At 42.3% G+C, this 23,385-nt stretch overlaps 1 protein-coding gene across 2 annotated transcripts in view; it reads right to left on the minus strand.

The window, feature by feature from the left end:
- The window catches only part of scube1 (signal peptide, CUB domain, EGF-like 1), a 386,703-nt gene that overhangs the window by 51,753 nt on the left and 311,565 nt on the right, over positions 1-23,385 (minus strand). For both annotated transcript variants that reach the window (XM_041216271.1, XM_041216270.1), the window contains 5 exons: positions 19,618-19,734; positions 18,584-18,706; positions 13,124-13,243; positions 7,130-7,222; positions 2,671-2,787 (listed from right to left, as the gene is read on the minus strand). In XM_041216271.1, the coding sequence (XP_041072205.1) occupies positions 2,671-2,787; positions 7,130-7,222; positions 13,124-13,243; positions 18,584-18,706; positions 19,618-19,734 (570 nt within the window). The remainder of the gene's footprint in view (positions 1-2,670; positions 2,788-7,129; positions 7,223-13,123; positions 13,244-18,583; positions 18,707-19,617; positions 19,735-23,385) is intronic.

The raw sequence follows: 23,385 nt of genomic DNA on the forward strand, positions 1-23,385 counted from the left end.
TCACAGGAGGCAAAGGCAGGAACAGCTGAGGTTGCCAGCACTGAGCGGACTGTTGGAGGCCAGGATTCTGCTGAGTCCGAGTCAGATGACGAGCCTCCAGACTCGATCCTAAATCAGTTGGTGGAGCTGGAACAACAATCACAGAAACAGCAGGAAAGGTGTCAGCTGCATTCCTCAGCTTGCAACAAATGATGGAGGAGTCTGTCCACCTTCAGGCTGAGGTGATAGTACTGGCATGCCAACGCACTGAGGGCAACATTGGTAGGATGGTGGCTGCCATGGAGACCTTGGTACAGGACATCGGTCCTGTACTGTGCAGGAGCTGCAATCTGTCACTATAGCCATTGGCGGCATCAAAAAGTGGCAACATGAGAGGGGGTGGGGCACCTAGATCTCACTCCAGCTGCCCCTTCTCCTCATGGAGTCAGCCGGGGCCCTCGGGCACCTATAGGGATCAGCAGCTGGACAGCCCAGAGGCCATCCACCCAGGTGACTCTGGGGCTGTCTGGCCGATCCTAATCCCCTCTTCCTGTGACCTCATCAGCTCCAAAGTGATGGCCAAAAAGGATACATCTTCCCTACAGCAGAACACCCAAAGCTCCAGAGGATGCTCACCAAAGTCATCATAGACAACAGGGTGTAACAGTCAGCAGGCTGCCTCCAACTCTGCTGTTGATGTTGGGGAATCACCCAGGTGTATTGGTAGGGTTAGGAAAGTTAAAAAGATTTAGGAGCAAGACGGTGGCATGGGTGTTCACAACATGTACATAATGTTCACAAATGTAAATATAATCATACCCATTTCACATCTCCTCTTGTGTATTCCTCTTTATGATGAGCTGTGTAGCTGTCAATCAGCTGTGATACCATGGTCCCTCCCCCCACTTAACACAGATGTTGCTATCATGGGCCTCTTGTCAATGTAGTGGCCTTCCATATTTTCCACATCATTCTCGAAATTGGTGATGCCTCGGCCTTAATGTTGAGTGTGCTAGTGGAAGGAACCTCATTCTCATGTTTTGCAGGGCCATGTCATGTTTATTCTTGGCTGTTTAATATTGAGGTAAAGGTGTTTTCATATCTCCTCTGCATTCTGGAAAGTTGAAGATGTAGTGTACAAGGAGTAATTTGTTAACACATGAAGGGTCATATATCCTGCAAGTCCATCTGCTGACTGTCATCCAGCAGGGTTTTCATGCTATGAGCCCATACTTGGATCTCATGTGTGCTCCTGTCTGCCAACCACATTTCCAACTTTCCGAGTCACCAATAAGTGGGAGCACCTTGCCACCTCAAGGTGCCAAAGCTCTGCCCATCTCAGCCACGTTATTGTCCTGGCACTCGAACCTACAACCTTAAACGTTTACCAACCTGTAATTGTCTGGATTGTGGCCACAAGGCTCTCATCACAATGTTGGGATGCAGCGCTGTGCGTCCCATCACCTAAACACTCACTGAGACGAGTGGTGCTAATTGCAAATGGAGATATTTGGAGGTCAGTAGAGCCTGTGAGCAGGCTTTGGAAGCAAACATCGTAGTTTTAGACAATGTTGAGGGCAGCAATGGGATAGGAGCGAGGATGTACTGAAGCTGAAGTCTGCTCTTTATTAGCAATGACTTGTGACCTTGAGGGCTTCATGGTGTCTGAGCATTTTGGAATTCGCAAGGGTCAGGCCTGGTCATGAGGGCACAATGTGTCTCTTCAAGAAGAGGCATTTTAATATCTGGCAAGCAAGTGGTTGAATGTTGTCATCTTCAGGGGGTCCACATGCATAACAAGGTGAGGATAAAAGTGGACCAGCATTCCTAACCGAGAGGACCGCATGTTAATGTGATAGGGAAGGTGATACAAACGGTGGAGTCATCTCAGATTAGATGCAGACCTGTGGAACACCCTCAGCTGCCTTGGCCCAAGCATCACCTAACAGTTTCGCCATTGGGATTACACAGAATACGTTGTCCCATTGCTGGAGATGGATCTCCTTGAGGAGCCTTGTTATATTGATGGCATTCAGCTATGAGCCCGCAAGGAAAGCGGAACAGCTCCTGGCTCTTACAGGCTGCTGATGCGACTGAAATCTAAGTGAAAAGACTCTGTGTGCACTAAAAGCCACTCGAAGTAAAGTCCAACAGACCACTATGACTAGACTGACATGGGCCAATGACTACTAGTTTCAACTTTGCCAGAATATCCAGATGTCCTTTGACACAGGGAACACTAGGGGCATGTATGAAAGGATCCAAAAGGCAACAGGTCCATCAGCAAAGCAAATGGGTCCACTGAAAATAAAGGCAGGGAAGGTCATCACCATCAGCAATAAACAGTTGGATAGATGTGTGGAACTCTACCTTGAGTTGTACTCTAAGGAGAACACTGTGACCAAGAAAGCTCTAGGCACTAAAGAAAACCTGCCGGACATGGCAGAGCTGGATATCGAGCCCACAGTGGAGAAGCTTAACTATTGACTCATTTACCATGGGCAAAGCTCCAGGTGGTGATGCCGTACTGCCTGAACTCAAGTCATTGTATGAAACTCATAGGTTCTCAATGACAGATAGGTGTTGGATTATACCCAGTACCTTTTTGATCCTCATTTATCCTATACATATTTATACTCATGGGTGCAAGTGTGTATGACTCAATTACTATTAATTCAAACTGTAACGTACCTGATATAGTTTGTTTCAGACTATCCTTAATCTTTTCCTTATTACGTGGTCGTAGATGGCATTTGGCATCCTTGATCTTGAACCTAGCCTTTTGTTTTATTGGAGGTGTTAAAGGATCTGAAACAAACAATGGATGTCTTCAAGATCACAAAGGCATAGGTTTAAGTTAACATGCCTCTACTGAAATGAGAGAATAACATAACATTTTGTTGTTGCATAGCATTTTTTGTGTGTGGAAAAATCCCACCAACATCGGTTGATTTTTTAGTTAACTTCTGCTCACATAAATTGAATAAGTAGTATGATTGAGAATGGGATTGGAGATTATTGTGGGATAAGTATAGGCTGGGTTATTCAGAGGAGTGCCAATCATCATTGGATTGCCACTCCGCTCAAACTTTCACCCACCTTGATACTGCTCCGCATTTCTTGTGGGGTCTTCTGAGTCCGGTTTTCCTAGAAATGCAGAGAGGAGAACTCCATTGGATTGGAGTAGAGTTAGGGGAAGACAGGGCACTCCTTTTTATGGCAAAAGCAACCGAATGATTAGTTTAAAGGTCCACTGTGAATGTTAGTTAATGTGTGAATGGATGAGTGGGTGGATGAGTGAATGGGTAGGGTGGGAACGTGGGTAAGGTAAGTGGGTAGGGTGGGTGGGGTGGCAGGTGAGTGGGTCAAGGGCTAGTCAGGTTGGGTCAGCAGGTAGTTGGGTGGTGGGGGGTAGTTAGATATGGTCAGGGGTGGCGTGGTTGGGAGGGGTAGTGGAATTGGGTCAGTGGAGTAGTTAGGTGGGATTCGGGGGCAGTCGTAAGGCCAGGCTGGGCAGTCAGGATGCTTGAGGGTGGAGTCGGGGGGGGGGGTGTGTGGTCAGTGAGTGTAATTGGAGGGGGTCTGAGTTACCCAGATGTTAGACTAGGTTTTAATCTAATATTTCCTGAGTAACTGTCCAGATAATTTCATCAGAACCATCCAAAGTCTCCGACTCTAATGTAGAGTCAGGGACATTCGCGGAGGGTCCAGTGGAGCAGGGAATTATCCATTGGAAGTTCAAACTTCCCAGGCAACTCCCACAGAGGTTAGCACATCCACATTTTGCAGGGCCTCAACATGCATCTTCAGTTGTAATTCCAGACTCTGACAATCTGGAAACTGGAAGTTCTGGGCCATAGTCTTAGATGATCAAGTGTATTACAGGAAACAATAGACCTCTGCTGCTGAGACCATGGGGCAAAGAATATCTGTGGAAATCAGTAAGTCAGAGATAAAGTCATATAAACTCTATCAGAGAAATAGACTATTATAAATCATTGTACCTGTGCCATTGTGAACTCCACACTAGCTATCTAAAGTAGCCCATTTTCCCACTCTTTCCCCTTTACCTTTAATATTTTTTCTTCAAGTCTTTATCCAATCCTCTTAAATATCCTCAATTAATTTTGGGATTGGAGAATATTTATGCAGGACATTTCCTTAGCAGATTAAACAGGAAGCCCTCAGTAAGGCAGATTGTATATGATTTATGGGAAGAGTTGGATGGTTGGATTGTGCAATCTTTCACCCTGTGTGTACAGTACTTCTTGCATGTATTCAAAACTTGCAGCAAACGCTGTGCACATCATTGTACTTGGAATAATCTAAATAAGGGTCTTCAAATGGAAATTCTTTCATTGAAGCATCTTACAAGACCACCTATAAGAATTCCTGTGGTGAGCAAGTCATTAGATATTTTTATGCATTAAAATCAAAATGACCGAAGGGGTAGCTTAGGTAAGAGGAGGGCAAGTTTGCACAACAGCACACATTGGATCATGTTTGCCAGATGTAAGGTGCATTTTACGGTGCAAGTTTTTTTTTTCTGACTGTTCCAACCAGTATGTCAACCTGGAAAATTAGATTATTACCTTGCAATCATTTTGAAATATCTATTGTTCTTCACTTCATTGTCAAATTTTGATCAATCAACACTGTACTGTCCTTCCAAATGTAAGAAATCCACACATTCAGTAGATAGAAATTTAACTGCAAAGGGAAAGTGGATTTTGATGTATGTGGTTGAGGATGGGGGATATGGAGGTTTAAGTCCAGAAAAGTGGCACCCAGAAGCTGACAGGAACCTGCCCACTTGTGGATGGGTTTGCAGTCAAGTGAAGAACCCTGGTGGACCTGTCAGGTAAGTAATTAAAATATTCATTGAGGCAATGAACAGAGGGCTTAACCCAGCATTCTGACTTTAACAGGGTTAACCAGGCAAGAGCAGAGTGGAAGATGCTTCTTCAGTGAAACTGACAGGCTGGAAAGCCTTCAAACAGTGAAACTGAAGAGCTGCAGCCATACCTAGTTGAGAGATTGGAGCTCACAGCACTTCTTCTGAGAGTGCGCTCTTACTATTTGACAGGTGATTTCCAACTTCTTGGAAGTCAGTTCTTCTGTCTTGAACTTCACTTACCATGATCTGCACTGTCCAGCAGCCTGGGAGCAATTTTTGCAACTCTGTTAAGGAACAAGAGGAGCAGCAACATCAAATCAGCACCAGTAGCAATACCAGCTGATTTCTCTTTAGCTACATGCTGCTCTATAGGACAGAAGGATGGACACAGTGATCTAGTTCAAAACTGACCCCCAATACAGGATCTACAGGCAGAGGATCAGCTCTCGTGACATGTGTGAGCACCAGTGGCTCAGAAGGCTCAGACATCTGTAGCCCCTTGAAACATAACCTCCTTCCCAGGCACTACGTAGGCACCCATTGCCTGTGGCAGTCAAGGTGGCTATGATTGGAGGGTCCCACCCCTGGTTCTTTGCCACTCCCTAGAGTTCTGTGCTCTCTTTTCCTGCAAGGAGAGAAAGTAGGGTTGAGAGTGGATTGTGTGGAGAGAAGGAAAGGACAACATTTGTGGGGGGGTTACTGTGAGACGTGGGTGTGATATGGCAAAAAATGAGGGTAAGTGTGACTGTTGGCTGTTCAGTTGGGAACATGAGGTGGTGCCTGGAGTGATAGGAGTGAGTGGAACTGCAAGCCTATTGGTCTGAAGAATGTTGTGCAGTTAAATGCTGGGAAATGCAGAGGGTGGGGCTTGGCCAATGTTTCCTCTTAAGCTGCATTGCTCAGTAGCCACACAGCAATTGGGAATGTTCCACACTGTGCAACAAGTAGGCTGTGCACAAGTGTACAGAAATTAATGGTATCATTGAGGGCAGCCTTCCCAGATCTCCTTCCATTTCTGTGGTTGATGAAGCCACAGGGATCAATGTACCTGCCAGGCTCCCTTTCACTAAAAATCATTCCTTTAACAGCTTCAGTGCATTATCCTTCCCACCCTCTCTCTTTGGGGAATGCATATGCAAGTTGCTAATGCTTAGTTGAATAATCATGGCAAAGCCTGTAGATACACCATATGGGTTCCCTTGCCACTACCTGCCTCTTTGCTGTATGTACTAAGACCTTGCCATTATGCCTGAATGGGAAAAATTGGCACTGTTCAGTTTAAATGTTTAAATGATGAGTTTGCCATAATACATTCTGCTACTTAGTCTATAAATTATCACTATAAATTGGCACACTCATAGCCAAGAAAATGCTGCAGATTCTACTTGAAACCTCTTCAGCCTGAACATCCGACAGGCATTGCTGATAATTATATAGTTGTGGACATGTTCTCTCATTAGAATTAACTTTAATGTCCTCAGTGTGCCTAGGACCACAAAGTGCATTACGTGAGCAGGAACAATCTCACTTTGCACCCATGCTTCTGGATGCTAAAGGTCTTCAGGAGCATCATTGTGACAGACCTCGACATGCAACCTGCAGTGAGAGTAGAAAATCCCACCAGGTCAAGTGTAAACTCTACAAAACTCTCACATTCCTAGTAGCTGTCCAAGGATGGAGCCTATGCATATACCATGTAAACACTGCAATTTTCAAATTAATTTACTTTAGTGGCATGAATGAACTTGCAACCACTCAAGTGACTGGAGTAGCAATTGCACCTTTCAGAGAAGCCCTGACAGGGGAAAATGATAGGGGAGGGAACCCTGGAAATCATCACTCAGACGATACAAAGCTCCAAATGTTTGGGAATTTTAAATGTTGAGTTGGTGCTAATATTGTGGACTTGTAACATTTCTAATACTAAGAGAAGTGCATTTTTACTCTCCCATCAAAAAGGCTGGGATTTTATGGAGAAGTTTTGAAGCCACTTATGATTCCATGGCGTTTATTTTCCAGTCCAAAAACTAAGTATTAGAAGTACAAAACAAAAGTTTCCACTCAAGTCTCTTGAAGCTGAATATTAAAATTTTCTTAATTGTAAGAATTGAGAGACTAAAATTGAAAAACAGAATTGTCTTTCCAACCAGTCAGATGAGCAATGAGGCAAACTGACACTGAAGAATGAAACATTAATATTTCAGTGGTGCACTGTCTATTTTACTTCAGACCAACCCTGTTTGAGATGTTTACCTGCACAATTGGGTAGAGTTGCATTTCGTTTCTGTGAAGATTTTGTTGGGTGTATTGGAACTCCACAGCTAAAAGTATAGCTGTTTTCAGAATCTGAATGAAGAGAAAGGTTGCGTATTAGAGGAAGATGGATAAGTGATTTATTAAGTTTAATTGCAACTTGACATACGACTGCTATACCACCTGTCACCCACAGGGTGTTGCTTTGCATAATTCTCCAAAGAGGAACCCCAAGATGACATTTTTCCACGTCAGTTTGCTGTTGGGTTGTTCACTAAAATATTTGCACAACTTTATTCCCTTCTCGTTGCCCTCTGCTACAGAAAAACACCTCAGTTTTACTCCTTGGCTTTCTAGATGGTCCTGCAAGATTGGGAATTCAGTGTTTTTTTTATTCTTTCACGGGATGTGGGTGTCACTAGCTAGGCCAGCATTTTCATTGCCCATCCCTAATTGCCCCTGAGAAGGTGGTGGTGAGCTGCCTTCTTGAACCGCTGCAGTCCACATGAGGTAAGTACACCCACAGTGCTGTTAGGGAGGGAGTTCCAGGATTTTGACCCAGCGACAGTGAAGGAATGGCAATATGTTTCAAAGTCAGGATGGTGAGTGACTTGGAGAGGAACTTCCAGGTGGTGGTGTTTCCATCTATCTGCTGCCCTTGTCCTTCTAGATGGTAGTGGTCATGGGTTTGGAAGGTGTTGCCGAAGAAAAAGAACTGCAAGGAGCGCTGACTTCCCATCATTATAACCAACAGTAATGACTTACCCACCAATATTTTCATTGTGGTTTTGATGCATCCTAAAAACAAGAGGCAGTTACACTTATTGTAACATGTAAACCCTTTTGACACCGTTAGGTTAATGACCACGAGCTTATCAGCCAATTTCCAAGTAGTGTGTGATTATTTAATATAACCTTTCTTCATATTTAAGACATGTATTCCTCAATGTAGCTGAGCTGATCATATTAAGAATTTGATTGGGATGAAAGAATGCAAACTTTTTGTAATAAATTCATTTTATAGAAAAACAAATGAAAACTGCCTTCAAAAGGTGACTGAAAGTTCTACCATAACTTTCTCAAAAATCTTTTTCTTTTCTATAGTTCTACAACAATTGAGAATTCTAATTAAAAATGCTACTTCCCAGTCCCCATAGCAATGTGTGCGTGGGCCACAAATCACTCGACAGAAATGATTTTTGCTATGATTTTGTGTTCAGAGGTGAAGTGACAGTGCTCGCTTTTGACTTCAAAGAAAGCTGCTCACAAATGCTTAGAGATTTTTGCGCTGTGTATTTCTCCTTTTTCAAAATTAATTCAATTTTGGTGCCAAAGGAAGACTGGCATTTATGTCAAGCTTTCCATGACCACAGGATGTCTCAAAGCACTTTATAGCCAATGAAATATCACTGACGTGTAGTCATTGTTGTAATGTAGAAAACACAGCAGCCAATTTGAGAACAGCAAACTCCCACAAACAGCAGTGTGATAAAGACAGTAGCAGTAACTATGACTTCAGCAGTAACTATAGCTGGGATTTTCTGTTCCCACCAGCGGCGGCCATTGTCGCAGGCGGGACCGAGAATGGCCAAAGTCCATTAATTTTTGGCGGGAATTTCTCATCCCGCCAAAAATCCCACCCTAAGACTTAGTGTGCTGTAAAAACCCAGTTACACCTTATTCAACAAGACATAATCTTTTCAGTGAGCAGGAGGGTGGCGGGGTGGGGGGGGGGGGGGGGGGGGGGGGGGGGGGGCGGATTGGGGTGGGGGGGGGAGGTTACTGTGAAGTTGAAGTGTAACTACTGGAAGTTCATGTCAATTCAATGAGTTCATGTCAATGATTTCCAAAGATTTCACAGTTGTAATGATGGCAAACACTGACAGTTTCACCATCATTACAACCACAAATACAGCCCTATGTGTTTTTATTCAACACACAGCACAAAGTTATTTTCATTCTGGTTGTCTCAATATCCTCTCACTAGACTATGGCAAACTTGCTAGTAGAGTAATTGGCTGTACCACCAGCTCACCCAGGTAATTTTGATTTTTCATTCAAATTGTTATGATCTCGAATGCACTGCTTGAAAGGGCAGTGGTAGGAGATTCAATGGTAACTTTCAAAATGGAATTGCATATAGACATGACTGGTTAAATTTGCAGGGCTATGTTGAAAGAGCAGGAGAGTGGGACCAATTGGCAGCTCTTGCAAAGAACCAGTACAAGCACGATGAGCCAATCTGCGCTATATGGTTTTAAATACAAGACTGAAAAAAATACTATAGATTATTTTGGTATTATTATTAATTAACTGTTGTGAAAATGCTTCGATTAAAACTGGAAAGTGTCACCTACTTGAAAGGAATCTAAATACATCACAGAAGCTTGTTTTTAGAAACCTCCCCAGGTTTTGCTCTGATCTTGGCAAAATCTTTATTGTAACTAGTAGAGATTATGTGCCTCTTTATAATTACCTTGCTAATCCTCACAAGCTTGTGATAGTCAAGCTTGGGCGTACTTGAATCCCATTTAAAACTTCATTCAAGTGTAGCAAGTTAACAAACATTATGGCTTTTTATAAAGTATATTTATACAGTGATAAGTTCTATCATTCTATTGTACTCATGCTGCTTCTAGTTATATGTCTGACTTGACCGGTAACATAAATAAGATATTATAGATGATCAAAATAGATTTTCTGGTTATTCTATGAAAAGACAACCAGTGGGGCTGTTATTTGATGTGTGAATATATGGCTAATTCAACTCAATGGCCAGAATTTTCCTCAGTTAAAAAATTTACACACAATGAAATGATGGCTTGGATTTTCATGGTGTCATGGAGATTCCGTGGAGACTCCAAAGTGACGGGAAGGACCCGAATTCAGAAGTCTCGCTTCCATTCCCAACAGATGCCATTTCACTGACAGGGAAAAGGGCAGGGTGTGACATGCGAGGGAAACCTGAAAACCTGAACTCAATAGGGCCATTTGAACTCAGTGCTCAGACTCCATTTTCTAAATAACAAGGGCCTTAAACCACATTGTGAGAGTCACTAATTTAAAAAGTAGCCATAAATGAAGGGAGCACAAGGTCTTTAGAACTGTCAAGCTGTAAAATCATTTTAATCCCTAGCTCTTTAAAATTTAAAAAAATCGGCAGGCTGTGTCAGTTGAAAAAGAAACTTGTTTGGCAGTTACAATAGTTGTTTTTTAACATTACTCCAAATTGTATTATTGTGTCATTACTAATGCTTGGCTATTTTCAACCTATCATTAGCTCATTAGGGAATCCCAGAGAACCGAGATAGGCCTTTTATACAGCCGGCCTCAGCGCTTGGCAGCCCTTGGCCTCCAATCTGCATTTGGAGGTGGCAGGCCCGACCCCATCCAGAACCCACCCGCAACCTGAGTGAAAATCCTGTCATTCGGGGTCTTTCTGCTGAGGCAGGCACCTTGAGCCAGGAAATTTCCTGGCGCCCGTTACCCGACTCAGGAGCAAAACTCTGGGCATGTTTCCAGGCCCCGACCCTGCCAGCAGTAAGCTCTATGGTGAGATTTTACAGAAGGCAGTCAAATAACAGGCCCCCTCCATGTACACTGTCCAATTAGGGATGGCAAGTGGGCACCGGATGCTAGAGAACCAATCAGAATGGTCAACGGCAAGGGACGACAGTAGGTCCACTGAGATGGTGTGTCCCGCTCAGGTATATATATGAAGAAGGAGAAAGCAGCACAAGATGGAGGGTTGATATGAGTGCTGGAGCTGGCAGTCATGTCCTGAAACCCAGAACAAGCCGTTCCCCCTCCATCTGTGGGAGAAACACTTCCAAATGAAACACTTCCCAGTGGATACACTGCAAAGTAAGATTTGGATCCTTTAAGACACAGGGTGGGGACCATTTCTCTTATAACGGGCCATTCATACACAGACAAAATCAGTCGCGGGCCCCACACACATAAATATGTAGTTTTTTTTGAGAGGATACAGAAACATTCAACTCACCCACTGTTTTAATGTGATGGTTGAATTTGCATATTACATTGTTAAATACTATTATATTAATTTAGCTGACACTTTTATCCAAAGCAAATTCGTAACAATGATAAACGCTATTTTGAAGGCGCTACTGTCGTAGGTCTATATTTTTAGAAATCTTGTTACGGGCCATATGAAATTGAGAAATGGGCTGGATCTGGCCCACTGGCTGTAGGTTCCCCAATGTTGCTTTAAAATAACCTCAGTATATATCTATTATGTTGCTCTGACCTCCTGGGAAGAGACAAGCTGTAAATGCAGCAGGGATCCCAGAGAACATTTGGAAAACATAACTGAAGTTTCAAAATAGGGGAAAATTGAACTTTTAAATATCTTAATTGGTTACTGGCTGCTAGCAGGGATGGTAGCCATTGCGAGTAGGACCCCACTTCTGTGAGGGGACATGTGAGGAGGTAGGGACATGTCAGGGAACCAGCCTGATGAATTTCTTTCAAAGCTTCCCCATCGCGCAGCCCCCTCTCCCCGTCCCCCTCCCCAACCCTGCCTACCCATCATCTCCATACCCCCATCTCCAAAGCTGCCTTGATGAGGCTGGAAAACTTCCAGCCAATGTTTATGTAGAACATTGCTGTATACTCATGGGCAATTAGGGACGGGCAACAAAATAAATGTTAGGCTAGCCAGCGATGCCCACGTCCTATGAAAGAATTTTTTTAAAAAACTTATTCCAAAACAAATATCAATTTCTCTGTCCAAATGGATGTGCTCTCACCAATTGTACATCGTCACTTCATTAGCCACAGTGATTTGGTTTCACAATACATTTTTAAAGCTTCTCTTAAATTCCACCCAGAGATGGTTGGACATTCTATAAAATCAAATATCTTGACAATGCAGGGTCCTTTTTAAAAAAGAAGTTGGTGGGTGGATGGAAATTACCAATCAGATTTGTGAATCTGGAGCTTTGTAGTTGAGGAAGATCTGCTATTTACACTCCACTAAAGTGAGGCTGCAACTGCCTAAAGCACAAGTGCTTTTAAACCACACTTGACCCTCGAGTTGGTAGCTTACACAAATGTCACAGTAAGAAGGAAGTAATGAGGATGGGAAAGCATGGGATTAGCTGTGATTCAGTTAGCTTGTTTGAAGTTGTTTTGTTTTTAATTGTCGGCGGGTGTGTGCCGGAGTCCCCTGCTGACTGAATGTGACTGCGCGTCGACATCAGCACACTCAGCCGATATCAACATGGGTCATTTCACACTCGAGCGGGTTGGGCACGCCTGCCGAGTGAAAATTTCTGTCCATGAGGTAAAAGGTACAAGTACCTAATCCGGATCAAAAGATGATGCTATTGCTACATCCCCTGGTTAAGCTTGCACCACCTCCCATCACCACCCATGCTGCCTACCCACCCCCACTGGCCCCCATTTTCATTTGTTTTTCTATAAAATGAATTTATTATAAAAACCTTGCATTCTTTCATACCAATCAAATTCTTAATATGATCAACTCAGCTACATTGAGGAATACATGTCTTAAATATGAAGAATGCTGTGGTAAATTTGTCATATAACATTATGCTTTCAGCATTGCCTAAAGGTGCAATATCATGTAACGGTTTAGACCACTATTTTTAAAAATTAATATATGTGCAGAACCAGGATAAAATGTCAACCTGTTATGGTTTCTATTGAACGCGTTGTGTATTTATGAAACTACTGAAGTGGATATTTCAACACACACAAGTTTTATCATGTGTTATTTAGTCAGATAAATCCCTATTATAAATATTTCATCCTCTATAATTCATCAAATATCATCCTACATATATACCAATTTGGTTTTACATTTACACATTAAATATGTTGAAAACTTGCCTTTTGTATCAACAGAATTACTGTGATTCTCCACACCACATCAAAACATTTTAATCACTTTTCATACACACTTCCCTACCATGGTGTTTGCACAATCATTATAAACAGAATACTGACCTGCCACAAAGAGTGCCTTTGATGGACAGGACAGAGAGCAGCTCTCTACTCCTCCACTCTTACTGCAGATCAGCTGGACTTTGCGTGCAACCTTTGCATTTCGGAGACATTTCACCACCTCTGAAGGAGAGTGAGTCATTGATTATATTCAAAGAATTAAAAGGTAGTTACGTCAGTCACCATAGCAGATTGAGAGTTTTATTGCAATTAGAAATATTCAGAAACAATGCACAGCACATCACCCAATGGTAACTATGTTTGCCTCTGAAGGGATTGAAGAATTTTGCCCTTGGCAGGTGGCTGAGCGGGAGCAATTGGGAAGCCAACTGCTGCCCGGGATTGGCACCGCAATTTTATGCTGGCAGGCCAATTAAGCACCGAGCACTGTCTGTGTGATGGGGGGGCGGGGGGGGGGGGGGGGGGGGTGCGGTCTGTGGCGAGCAGGCCAAGCACGAGCTTCATGCATGCAAGGCGAGTGAGCGCTGCATAATCTCATTGAGGCATGAAGCTGCCTCAGGGAGATGGAGAGATATTTTTTAAAAATAAAGAAAATAAAACATGTCTTCTCATGTGATTCTGTCACATGAGCAGGGACATGTTATTAATTCAATTGCAAAACTTTAATTTTATTTTTATTTGTTTTTGCAAACCTCAACCCACCAGTGGATGAGGTTTCCAAAAAAAATACAAAGGCCGCTTGGCCTTTTCGCCTGCCTGCCAGCCATTAGGTTGGACGGGCAGTGAAACATTTAGCTTAATTGATTATTTAATAGCCTTAACAGGTCTTTAAATTGTCGGCGGGTGTGTGCCGGAGACCGCCCCCGCTGACTGAACTATCATGCAACTGTGCATCGCATTGACATCAGCACGCTCGGCTGATATCAACGTGGGTCATTTCACACTCGAGCGGGTTGGGCACGCCCACCGAGTGAAGATTTCTGCTCATGAGTAAAAGGTACAAGTACCTATTCCGGATCAAAAGATGATACTATTGCTACATCCCTTGGTTAAGCTTGCACCACCTCCCATCACCACCCGTGCTGCCCACCCACGCCCAATGGTCCCGATACCCCATGACAACCCATGCCCCATCCACCCCCAATGGCCCCTCATACCCTCCATGCCAACTCATGTCCCCCCCATCCACCTTCCTTTGCCCTTACAACCTTTCCAGTACAAGTAGGTCCTCAGGCGAAATGAGTCAATTCCAATGAAAATAAGGTGCCCAGATTGCTTAAAGGAGCAACTGATGCCAGTGTACCAGAGAAATGTCGACAGCAGACCTGAATTTGTAACAGTTAGGTTGCTTGTGAATGGAGAAAACTGTTGGTGAATGTTTTATAATGAAGATATATGGAATGCATAACAATTATTCAGTTAAAGAGGTACTTTTGCAAAATTGCTAACAATGGATTTCAATCTGATTTCATATTTTTGGGATTCAGCAATCTAACTTTAGTTAGTTGGTGAATGTAACAGCTAGTGGAATTCTGCTTTACAGCATGTGGTATAATAATTTTAAGTGATGGCTGACACAATAGGGAATTTGAAAACTGTGCAGACTAATGCATGCTGTTTATGCACCAAAGCAAAGGTGCCTGACAATGAATGAATAAAATAACAGTAAAATTAACTAGGCAGTGCACTTCCCAAACAGAATGTTCATGAAAGACATAAAAACAATTAGAGGGAGGGGCATGAATCAGTGCTTGTTGAAATAGTAAAAAAAAAAAGTACATAATTCAATGGCCTTGATTACAAACATTTTAAACTGAGCAGTAAGGTTTTCTTTATTCATTCATGGGATGTGGGAGTCGCTGGCTAGGCCTGCATTTTCATTGCCCATCCCTAATTGCCCTAGAGAAGAGGTGGTGAGCTGCTTTCTTGAACTGCTGCAGTCTATGTGCTGTTAGGGAGTGAGTTCCAGGGTTTTGACCCAGCAACAGTGAAGGAACAGCGATATATTTCCAAGTCAGGATGGTGAGTGGCTTGGAGGGGAACTTCCAAGTGGTGGTGTTCCCATCTGTCTGCTGCCCTTGTCCTTCTAGATGGTAGTGGTCATGGGTTTGGAAGGTACTGTCTAAGGAGCTTTGGTGAATTCCTGCAGTGTATTTTGGCACACATTACTGCCACTGTGCATCACAGTTATGGATGGGGTGCCAATAAAGCAGGCTGCCTTGTCCTGGATGGTGTCAAGCTTCTTGAGTGTTGTTGGAGCAGTAACAAAGGCTGTGTACACAAAGAAGAATAACAACAATTTGTACTTGTGTGGCACATTTGGCATAGTAAAATGCCCCAAGGGACTTCACAGGAGGGTTTTAAAACAAACTGAGGAGATTAGGGCAAATGAACAGAAGTTTGGTCAAACAAGCAGGTTTCAAAGAATGTCTTGGAAGGCAAGAGAGGAAAAGAGGTGGAAAGGCATAGGCAGGGAATTCCAGAACTTAAGACCTTGGCAGCTGAAGGCATGGCCACCAACAATGGAGTAAATAAAATCTGGAATGCTCAAGAGGCCAGAATTGGAGAGTGCAGACATCTCAGAGGGTCATAGGAATGGAGGAGATTACAGAGGTGGGGAGGGGCAAGGACATGGAGGGATTTGAAAACAAGGATGAAAAGTTTAAAATCGAGGAGTTGCCTAACTGGGAGTCAGTGTAGGTTGGTGAGCACATGAATGATGGGTGCAAGTAAGGATATGGGCAGAGTTTTGGATGACCTCAAGTTTATAAAGGATAGAACATGGCTGGCCAGGAGTGCATTGGAATAGTCAAGTCTAGCTGTAACAAAGGTCTTGGACAAGGCAAAGTCGGGCTATACTACGGAAATAGAAATAGGTGATCTTAGTGAGAATGAGGATATGTCATCAGAAACTCATCTCAAAATCAATAAGACACCAAGTTTGTAAACAGTCCGATTCTACTTTAGATAATTGCCAGGGAGAGAGATGGAGTTAGTGGATAGGGAACAGAGTTTGTGGTAGGGATCGAAGACAACAGCTTTGGCATTCCCAATATTTAATTGAAGGAAATTTCTGCTCATCCGATACTGGATGTTCAAAATTTCTGATTCCTTGGTGTTTTGTATGTCTGTTTCACTTCACTTCCTCTTTTATAAAAATACCAGGGCGTATTTGTGCAAGGTGAAGGATATTGGTGCCAGGTAATGGAACACTTCTTATTTTGAGTCAGTGTTAATCATTTCATGCATATAGAATGATGAAATGCCCAGTAAAATTCTCTCTACTCTGCTCAGACGTGTCTCCGTTCTAGCACTGGCACAACTCCTCGCCATGTCAGTGTGCAATTTTGCATTTCCCAATTAGCCATCTGCCAACTCGTAGTAAACTAGGAGCACAAATATGCTGGGTCAGGCAGTATGGTAAGAGAAGACAGCCAATAAAAATGAAAATAGAAATTGTTGGAATAACAAAGAAATTTGATCAGTATCTGAAAACTAAAAGGGTGGAGCCCTTCTTCCAAATCGGTACTGTCGCCTGTTAGTACTGATGGTGAAAAGGAGGGAAGGATAAACAATCCAGATCAAAAATGCATGAATGATAATTAATTCAGAAAGTGTGAGGTAATGGGCTAAATAGATTGGAAATGGATTTTGAAGTGCAGAAGCTGTGTTAAACCATTTGAAAAGGAATTGAAAAGGATAAAAGGGTGCAGTTAACAAGTGGAAAATCTAGCAGAAAAGACTATTTAAAGGGGAACTCAGATGTGCTTTTTGACACAGTTGCACTTCTGTTGAGCTGCCTAAGAGTGGCACTCAAGTGACCACAACATTAAGCTTTACACTCCCATTTTTTTTGTAGTGTAACCTTATGTAGGCCAAATCAAAGAGCTGCTTGTTCTTTATGACTCCGACCTTAGCACTCAACATGGCTTAAAGTAGGTCTCGGGCACAATCTGAGCTGTGGAGTTCATTTCATTTGGTTTCGTGTTCTCTTAGGGGCAGGAGCACTGGGTTGTTGCTGCCAGGAACAGACAATCAATTAAAGAAATAACTAATATTTAGAACTAGATGGTTGAAGAATACCCATGATTGAGATGCATGAGACGTTCATAAAGTTCGATTTGAACTCAAGTCCCAGGGATAGAATCTGCTACCACTTTTGAGACTGCACATATCAGTGAAGCTTGTGAACTTTCACATGTTTTGTATTTCAGAATTGGACCATCAATCATGACACACTTTTCTTTTATCCTCATTCTTTAAAAGCTGTGTGAGAAGACATTGTAAAATAGCTGACCACTGCCATCAGCTTGCACGCTCAAGCAATGACCTATAGGTACTGTCTATCAGAAATTGTTATTCCAAGTAATCCTCTCAGGGGCAAGGAAACATTTCAGTATCCAGTGGGTTCTACATTTATAAACTGCTCCCTCAATCTGATCTATTATGAATGAGGCAGGGCAGTGATCGAGATGTTAAAATTGGTCTTAATTTACAGCCGGGAAGGGGAAAAGACTACTAGATTCAAACTGACAATCACTCCTATAAGGGTGCCCATGCAGACATCAGATGAGGATTGGATCAAGCTCCCCATAGCCAAATAATCTCATTCTCACCCTTTAGACACTGATGTTAAGAATACCTGTTTCTGCCTGAAATACGGAAAAGTGAATGGAACTACACCTCAGCTTGAATAAATGCCTACAGGAAAAGAGGGGTGAGATGATGGCAGGCTGGAATTTTGAACACTGCAGATGGAGGATGCAGCTTCATATCCACCATTTCCTGATCTTGTTTGTGTCATTAAGGGTAGGTGCTGAGCACGGCTTAGGTGTTCCCCAATGGGGAAATAACTAGAAGTTTTACAGCTCAAGACAGCTTTCATGCGCTTCACAGCGGCACCAGGGAAGTCCAGGGGCACAATGATTAATCTTTTATTCCTGTACAAATCTCTAAACTTAAATAAATTTGACAGATGAAAATTCCTTTTCAAATGAAGGGGAAAATGTGAAGCACTGTAAAGTTTAACAATGTGAAATTAATGGAAACAGCATAAAATAAGGAAAATTGTTTTTGTATTTACAAAATGGTATCAAACACGAGCAATTTATTCATCCCAAGTTTCCTTACTTGCTCCGCTGGAGCCTCGCAGAGCCACAAACAGAAATTAATAGTGCTTCAGCCATCTTGTGTCTATATTCTACTCGAACATTTTCTGTTTGAAGAATGCCAAGAACACTATTGTGTTACTCAAGAGTCCAAATAGTGAAGCCATCCTAACATTCATTTGCAATGAAACTTTAAACTAAATGAGTGAATTGATTTCAGAAATGTATCAATTTGCTACAAAATTGTACAAAATATTCTAGTGATGCCTTTATCAAAAAAAGGCCTTGGTTAAGACACTACAATGGCATATTATTCCTTTTTAATGGGAAACCTGATCAAATTAACTTTAAGAGACTCCTATCTCATCTTGCTGCTTTCTAAAATCCTACTTACCTGTGCAATCCTTCTTGTTCCAATGCAATTTCTTCCCAGGAGGGCACACACATTCATAACTTCCCATTGTATTAACACAACTATAGTCACAGCTTCCATTATTAATACTGCACTCATCGATATCTGAGAAGATAAATTTCATTGACTAAGAGAGAGCAGCAGTCCCATTTTATGACTTACATATTCAATGCTTGAAAACAAAGAAATATATTCCTTATACACAACTCATGTTATAATCAAATACCATTACAGGAATAGGCAACTGGGTCAGAGAATTAAATAAATTATTTAGTCAGGTACATGATGATTCCATAATATCATGTAACAAGCCAAACATTAACTCTGCATTTAGTGGAAAATTGGACAAACAGAAAATAATTTTCGCGCAGGACATTGAAATGACAGATGTGAATAGCGAAACAAAACACCCTTTTACATGTCCTCCACAATTTCCATCTTGCTCAAAATGTAGCCAGCTATACTCTAATCAGGCTAAGTTCTGCATGGGCCTCTCTCTCTTTCCTTCATTCCCCAAATCTGGTCATGTCCCTTTAATCTCTCCTATCAGTATTTGACACTTTGCACCCCTCCATTCCACCCCACACAATCCCTACTCCTCTGCCTTCCATCTCATCTACCATTAGGCCACACTGGAATCTCCTCTGTGCCTCTACCTGCATTCTCCGATGGACCCATCATGGCATCAGTCACAGCCTTGTTAAGACCACTAACCCAAACTTCATCATCCAGCGCTTTCACTAGTGTTGATTAATGGCAAGATCATCTCTGATCACTTCCTTGCATCTGTTAGTGCGCCATCCCTTTCAAACCCCACTTCCTTCTGCATTCACACTCTCTTGCAATTTGCTTATAATCGCACTTTCAAACTCTGTACTGACTGGCCTTTGGTCCTCCATTTACCACAATACTTCAAATTTTACTTCAATATTAACTAACATTGGATAGTACCTAATACTAATCATTGCAGTTTCAGTCCATGTGAATTATAATGCCACCCATCGCATTGAACAAACCTCCACAATGTGTCAGTCCATATAAAGTATAACCTTTATGACACAAGCATTCAAAGCTTCCTGGGTAGTTGATGCATATGTGGTCACATGTCCTTTCAAAGGAACACTCATCGATATCTAAAATTGGAGGAGAAAAATTATACTGTTAAAAAACCCATCCGATACGCAAGTGCAGTTAATAAAGATACCATGGGACAAATACTTGATCTTTTTCCAAGTAGTATATCATGAACAGGAGAAAATTACTGATATCTGGGACACTTGCAACAGCAATTTCAATTTTCTGCATAAAACTGGTCACCAAATAAGCAGAACTTCAGTGGGGTCAGCAAGACTGAAAGGCACTGAAGGTCAGAATGAGAAATGTAATATTGGCATCATCTGTTCACCAACATCCACTAACAGTACTACGAAACTTATTTTTTTTCCCCACTGTGCATACAAAATGTTCAAGCCCAATAGGGAAAAGCCTTACGGAACCTCACTAGTTTCAAATTTAACAGCATCAGCATTTTCTGCTTTCATGATGCAGCAAATTAGCACAATAAAGAAAATTACCTGTCCAGCACCATTTTCACCGGAGGTGAAGGGGTGTGGAAAATGGTGGTGGGGAAGGGAGGCTGGGCCGTACTTTGCACATCCACAGTTCATGGTGGCAGTGGTACCATTTAAAAGTGAAGCAATTCCAGTCATCAAAGTTTCTGAAACGTGACTCGTGGGATTTATGCATTTGAGGGAAAAAAACGTCTAAATCTTCCGGAGTTCGTGGAGAACCAGGTACCTTTTGGAGAGGTTTGGAAATTGTTAAGAGTCGGCATGAACATGTGTAAAAAGTGGATAAGGTCTGTGGCCCTGTCAAGTCATTTAAATTTCCTGCTCTTTAAATTTTGTAAGAAAACAGCCTGCACTTGAGAAAAAAAAATCAGTGCCTGAATTTCAGTAGATGTTTGTTAACATAAGCCTGAGGGCTATCATTATAGTATTCATGCTGCTTGTCTGCTTTCACAATCTACCATTATCACAACAGGAGAATTGATTGTAAGGTCACAGTTTGACTGACTGCTGCAACTGGTTAATAAGGGTTAGCTGCCTTTAAGTACATAAGAATATGAGAAATAGGAGGAGTAGGCCAGTCAACCCTTCGAGCCTGCTCTGCCATTCAATGAGATCATGGCTGATCTACTCCAACACCATTTTCCTGTACTATCCCAGTATCCCCTGATGTTTTTGATATTTATAAATCTATCAATCTCAGTCTTCAACATAGTTAACGACTGAGCCTATGGGCCTATGAATATAATTTTTTGTTTTTATAAGGCATTAGGTACTTGAAGGGATTAAAATGTATTCAATAGACCTTTATCACTGAAAGTTTTAAAATATATATATATATTGAAGTCTGTAGTGGATGCATAGAACTTAATTTTATTTCACCTCAGCATGGCTCCCAAGGTCTGCCCATTGTGATATAGGGTGATCTGGCATGGAGGGTGTAAGGACAAAGGCTGGTGTGTGGGAGGGCATGGATTGGCATGGGTTTGCAATAAGTTGACATGGGGGCTATAAAGGGCTATGACAATGCATGGAGGTCATGAGTTGGTACTAAGTTGCTATAAAGGGCTATGGTGATGAGTGGAAATCATGAGCTGGCATCAGTTGGCATAAAGGCTATAAAACACTATGGGAGTGGTAGAGGGGGAGAATATGAGAGGCCATGTGGGTGGGCAGAGGGGCATATGTTGGCATGGTAGGTATGAGGGCTGTGGGGGTGGGTTGGGTGTATGAGTTGGTATGGATGGGGCATGGGGATTGTTTGAGGGTGAGGGGATGTGAGGGGTGAGGGCTAGAGAGTTGTTTTTTGTTTTGCTGTTTTTATTACAATTGGGACCTCCAGCAACCCCCGCCCTGGAAAGAAAATCCAAATATTCTTGGAAGTTTCCCCTAAGTCTGACTTGAGGAGTTGGGAACTTTCATGACCCTGCATTCCTGACCTAGGAATGAAAATTCAGTCCCTAGCATCTGGAACCCTGCTGCAGTTGATTGGAAATACAAGACAAGACAATGGGAGAAAATTATATCCACAGCTGCTAACTGTGGGCATTGTTCTAATTGGTTCCAATTAGATGGGATTCCTTCCTGTGAACCATATAAAACTTTGCAATTTCCAAAATCACTTTCGGAGAGATAAAGTTAAAAAGTGGTGGAAATGTGCAGCAGGTTGATTAGCATTTGAAAGAAAAGTTGATGTTTTAGTTCCAACCCTTCATTCTCATCAAAGGCCCCATAGAAAGTATCAACATTTCTCCTTCTGGTTCTGACTGATACACTTTCCAGAACTCATCTCCATTTCAGATTTGTAACATTCCAGGATTTAAAAAATTTTTTTACACAAATATTAAATGATACCATAGATAGTTGTCACCCAGCTGAAAGTCGAGAGATATGACAGTCTCTGCCTTCTCCAGTCCAATAAATATACAAGTTGACATTAAGTACAAGTAAACTATTGGATAAATGTATAGAAAGTTTGTGCTGAAAAAACCCAGGTCAAGTGTTTGGAAACCCAAAAAAATACTTACCTAAATCAGGAGTTCAGGAACTACAGTTCCCATTGGGCCTCGAGACTTCTGTGCATGTGCCAGCCAGGAAAGGGCCACATACGTGCAATTCATCCATCTGGATGTCTTCAGGTCGGAACCGGCCCTTTATACATGCGAAGAAAAACAAAGTGAAACAGTGGAACACTGCAGGTCAGGTGACCTGAAGAGGAGCGCCATTGCAGAGATGTCGTCCCAGGGAGCAGGACACTGGGAGAGGGACAGGGCAAATGTCCCAAACCAAGGAGGTGGTCCCAAACAAGGGAATGAGACAGAAAGAGGTCCCTAGACAGTCCAAGGTAAGGGACAAGGACAGAGATCAGAAACAGATCCTGTTAAGTAATCCTGATAGAAAGGAGCAGAGCAATAGGCTCCAAATTAAAGAGAGTGCGCTGCAGGGAACAGAATTGAAGCAAAGTGGGCTCGAGAGAGGCCCTGAAGATCCAAGAGGGCAGCTGAAGGTTGGTGACTCTGTGTTGTGGGCCATAAGGGTAAAGGTACCCTTTCGGATCAGTGGTGTTCTGCTTGGCATGGCCAAAGATCTGAAAGTATGCTTGGAAGGTGAAGCTTGAGTGTACTCAGAGATCCAGGAGAAAAGAATCTCAGAAGGTGAGATTGCAACCCTGGAGATCAATCCTGGTTGAAGCTGTCTGAGTGGGAGTGTCGTGTGGAGAAAGATGGAGTTTCAGTGAGATTAGTTGGCTCACAACGTAACGAGCTTTTGGGTGGGTTGTTGAGAAATTCATTGAATCTGCTTTGGTCACATCTTTCATTTATTTTGCAGTGTGGTGTGTCTGACCACAGTTCGCCAGTTAGTTCTCATGTACCACATATGTAGTCTAAATATTAGAGTATAAGATAGATATTGTAAATTGTTTATCTTTTTGAATTTGTATGCGTCTGTAAAGATATAGCTAAGGTGAAGGAATAGTGAATATTTGAATCATTTTCTTGTGCTTGTATTGAGATCTTTCCAACCTTTTTGTCTGGTGTAATATAGTTCATCTTCCTTGTTTAATAAATGTTTTATTCTTTGTGCTAAAAGTTCATCAGCAGACTCCTGTGAATTTGTTCAGTAACTTACCTCCACGGTTTCTAAAAAAAAAATCTGGATCTATCGAGTCAGGTTTCACTCTGGGATCTGGCTTGTCCAGTAGTAACATCAGCTGGG

This window comes from Carcharodon carcharias, chromosome 21 (genome assembly GCF_017639515.1).
Source record: "Carcharodon carcharias isolate sCarCar2 chromosome 21, sCarCar2.pri, whole genome shotgun sequence".
Classification (NCBI taxonomy): Eukaryota; Metazoa; Chordata; class Chondrichthyes; order Lamniformes; family Lamnidae; genus Carcharodon; species Carcharodon carcharias.